At 55.7% G+C, this 2500-nt stretch overlaps 1 protein-coding gene across 1 annotated transcript in view; it reads right to left on the bottom strand.

The window, feature by feature from the left end:
- The window catches only part of akt3a (v-akt murine thymoma viral oncogene homolog 3a), a gene marked incomplete at both ends in the record, with an annotated part of 60892 nt that overhangs the window by 7034 nt on the left and 51358 nt on the right, over window positions 1-2500 (bottom strand). Inside the window, 3 exons of the mRNA XM_084461393.1 lie at window positions 3-92; window positions 805-927; window positions 2405-2473. Coding sequence (XP_084317519.1) covers window positions 3-92; window positions 805-927; window positions 2405-2473 — 282 coding nt within the window. The remainder of the gene's footprint in view (window positions 1-2; window positions 93-804; window positions 928-2404; window positions 2474-2500) is intronic.

Consider the following 2500-nt stretch of genomic DNA (forward strand, 5'->3'; position numbering starts at 1 on the left):
TTCATGGTGGCAGCGTCAGTGATGCCCTCCTTGCAGAGACCAAAGTCTGTGATCTTGATGTGGCCATCTTTGTCCAGCATCAGGTTCTCTAGCTGGAGAGGACAGAGAGAGAGAGCAGGGAACTACATTACCCATGCTGCATCGCTCAGGCAGTACTCCTGGTCTGTGGTTCTCTGCCACCCACATGGCATGAAACTTAGATAGAGTAGGATGTACAAGGATTGTAAACTCACACACACGCACACACACACGCGCGCGCACACACACACACACACACACGCATACACCGAGGTACTAACAGACAGCAAAAGTAAACTTTAGGCTTGTATTAGAGCCACTCAACCTTCCAATTCTAATGGATTCTCGCCTGTTTTCTTGGCTGCTGTCTGGCTTCTGGGCTCCAGGACTGCCGGCAATACACTGACTGTATCACCCCCCCCCCCCCCGCCCCCCACGCACCCCCCCGCGCCCCCCCCACGCACCTCCACGCCCCCCTCACACCCCGCCAGCCCAGCCCAACTCGCCACTGCCCGCCAGACTTTACACGTTCTCCAAAAAGCCCCTCTTCCCAAACTCTCTCCCGTTACTCTGCCGTCTTTAATTACTCTTTCCCCTCCACCCCTCGCTAGCCCCCCCTGCCCCCCCCCACCCGCCCCATCCCCCCACACCCAGCGCCGCTCACATCAGATAAAAAGACAGCGAGCATGCTGGGAAGGGAACACACACAATGCACCCCCCCTACCCTCACCCTCCACACCTCCATCCCTCCCTCCCTCCCTCCCTCCCTCCCTCCTCTTTGTTTACCTTCAGGTCCCGGTACACAATCTTGGCAGAGTGCAGGTAGTCGAGGGCGGAGACGATCTCGGCGCCGTAGAAGCGCGTGCGCTCCTCGGAGAACACGCGCTCTCTCGACAAATGGAAAAACAGCTGCAGGAAGAACAGCAGGGATGGGACGGCAATAATTACTGATTTATTGGTGGAAATTAACACAACACAAACTGGCTCCCCGCGCCATATTGAGATGATAGATGGAGGGGGGTCTCGGAGGACCCCTGGCGAACCTACACAGCAGCTGGCGCATCGCTCCCACTCCCCCCACCCCCCCCCCCTACGATGTCCTCCGGGCGCAGCCTGGCACGGCCCGGTACATCAGCATTTTAATCAATACACCGATCTAGTTAAAGACAGGGGCCGCACGGCTCGGGGCTCACGCCCCATTAAAGAGTCGGAGCGGGGCGCTCTTTCCTCCAATCATACGTTCATCTATCAAAGACTACTACCCCCCCCCCCCCCCCCTCCTCTCCCAGTCTCTCTCTCTATCTCTTTCTCTCTCCATCCTCGACCAACAACCCCCCCCCCCCCCCCTCCACCCTGACAGTCACATTTCAAGTGTCACAACCCTCCTTCTCCACCCCCACCACCCCTCCCCCTCATGTAGAAATTACCCAGGAGGCCGCGGGGCGCACATCTCCCATTAATAGCTGAGGGAGGACCGCATATGGCCACATGAGGAGCGCTAACAGACCGCCCACACGGTTCGACCAGTGTGTGTGTGCGCGTGTGTGTGTGACAGGTGGGCCTTCATCAGCATACTGGCAGCTGTGAATGTGGCAGGTTTGTAAAAGGGGTTGTGGGGGGGACAGAGAGACAGATCGGCCTGCTGAGGTGAGGTGGGGGGGTCCGGGGTGTGTGTGTGTGTGTGTGTGTGTGTGAGTGCGTGTGTTTGTGTGTTTGTGCGTGCGTGGGCTGGAGCTGGCTGGACCGAAGAGGGAGCAGGTGATGTTTAGACTGAGGGAATGAAGAAAAGATTGCAAAGTGTCCCGATTAAAAATTCGGAAATGGAAATCTGTGGAATCCAAACTAATTTCATCTGCAACTGTCATTTAGACACTATCACCCCCATAGGTAAGTTCGCAAACAGCCAGGAAGGATTGGCGGATTGACAGGTACAGACCAGTTGGCGAACACTGGCACCAACAACACAGTCAACTGGGAGGGGGGCGCTACGGCAAACAAACTCTTTTCGCTATCATTATGAGTCTATACACAGTGTGCCCAGATAGCAAGCGGATCTGGGCCATATACAGGCCAGATCTGGCCCTTGTGGCTTAGTTCCGGCCCATATATGGCCCAGAGTCATTACACCTCCGCTTGCTATCTGGGTGATATCTGCGTGGTGATATGGGTGGTGGGTGTGTGTTGGTGGGCGGCGGTATGAGTGGTTTTCTGTTTGAGTGTAGCTTCGAGGGTAGGGGGTGTTTTTTGGTGTGTGTGTGTGTGTGTGTGTGTGTGTGTGTGTGTGTGTGTGTGTGTGTGTGTGCGTGTGTGCGTGTGTGTGTGTGTGTGTGCGCGTGTGTGTGTGTGTGTGTGTGTGTGTGTGTGTGTGTGTGTGCGCAATGCTTACCTCTCCCCCATTCACATACTCCATAACAAAACACAGGCGGTCTTTAGTCTGGAATGAATACTTCAAAGACTGAAACAGCAGACAGAGACACACCGT

The sequence above is a fragment of the Borostomias antarcticus genome (assembly GCF_949987555.1).
Source record: "Borostomias antarcticus genome assembly, chromosome: 2".
In the NCBI taxonomy this organism is placed as follows: Eukaryota; Metazoa; Chordata; class Actinopteri; order Stomiiformes; family Stomiidae; genus Borostomias; species Borostomias antarcticus.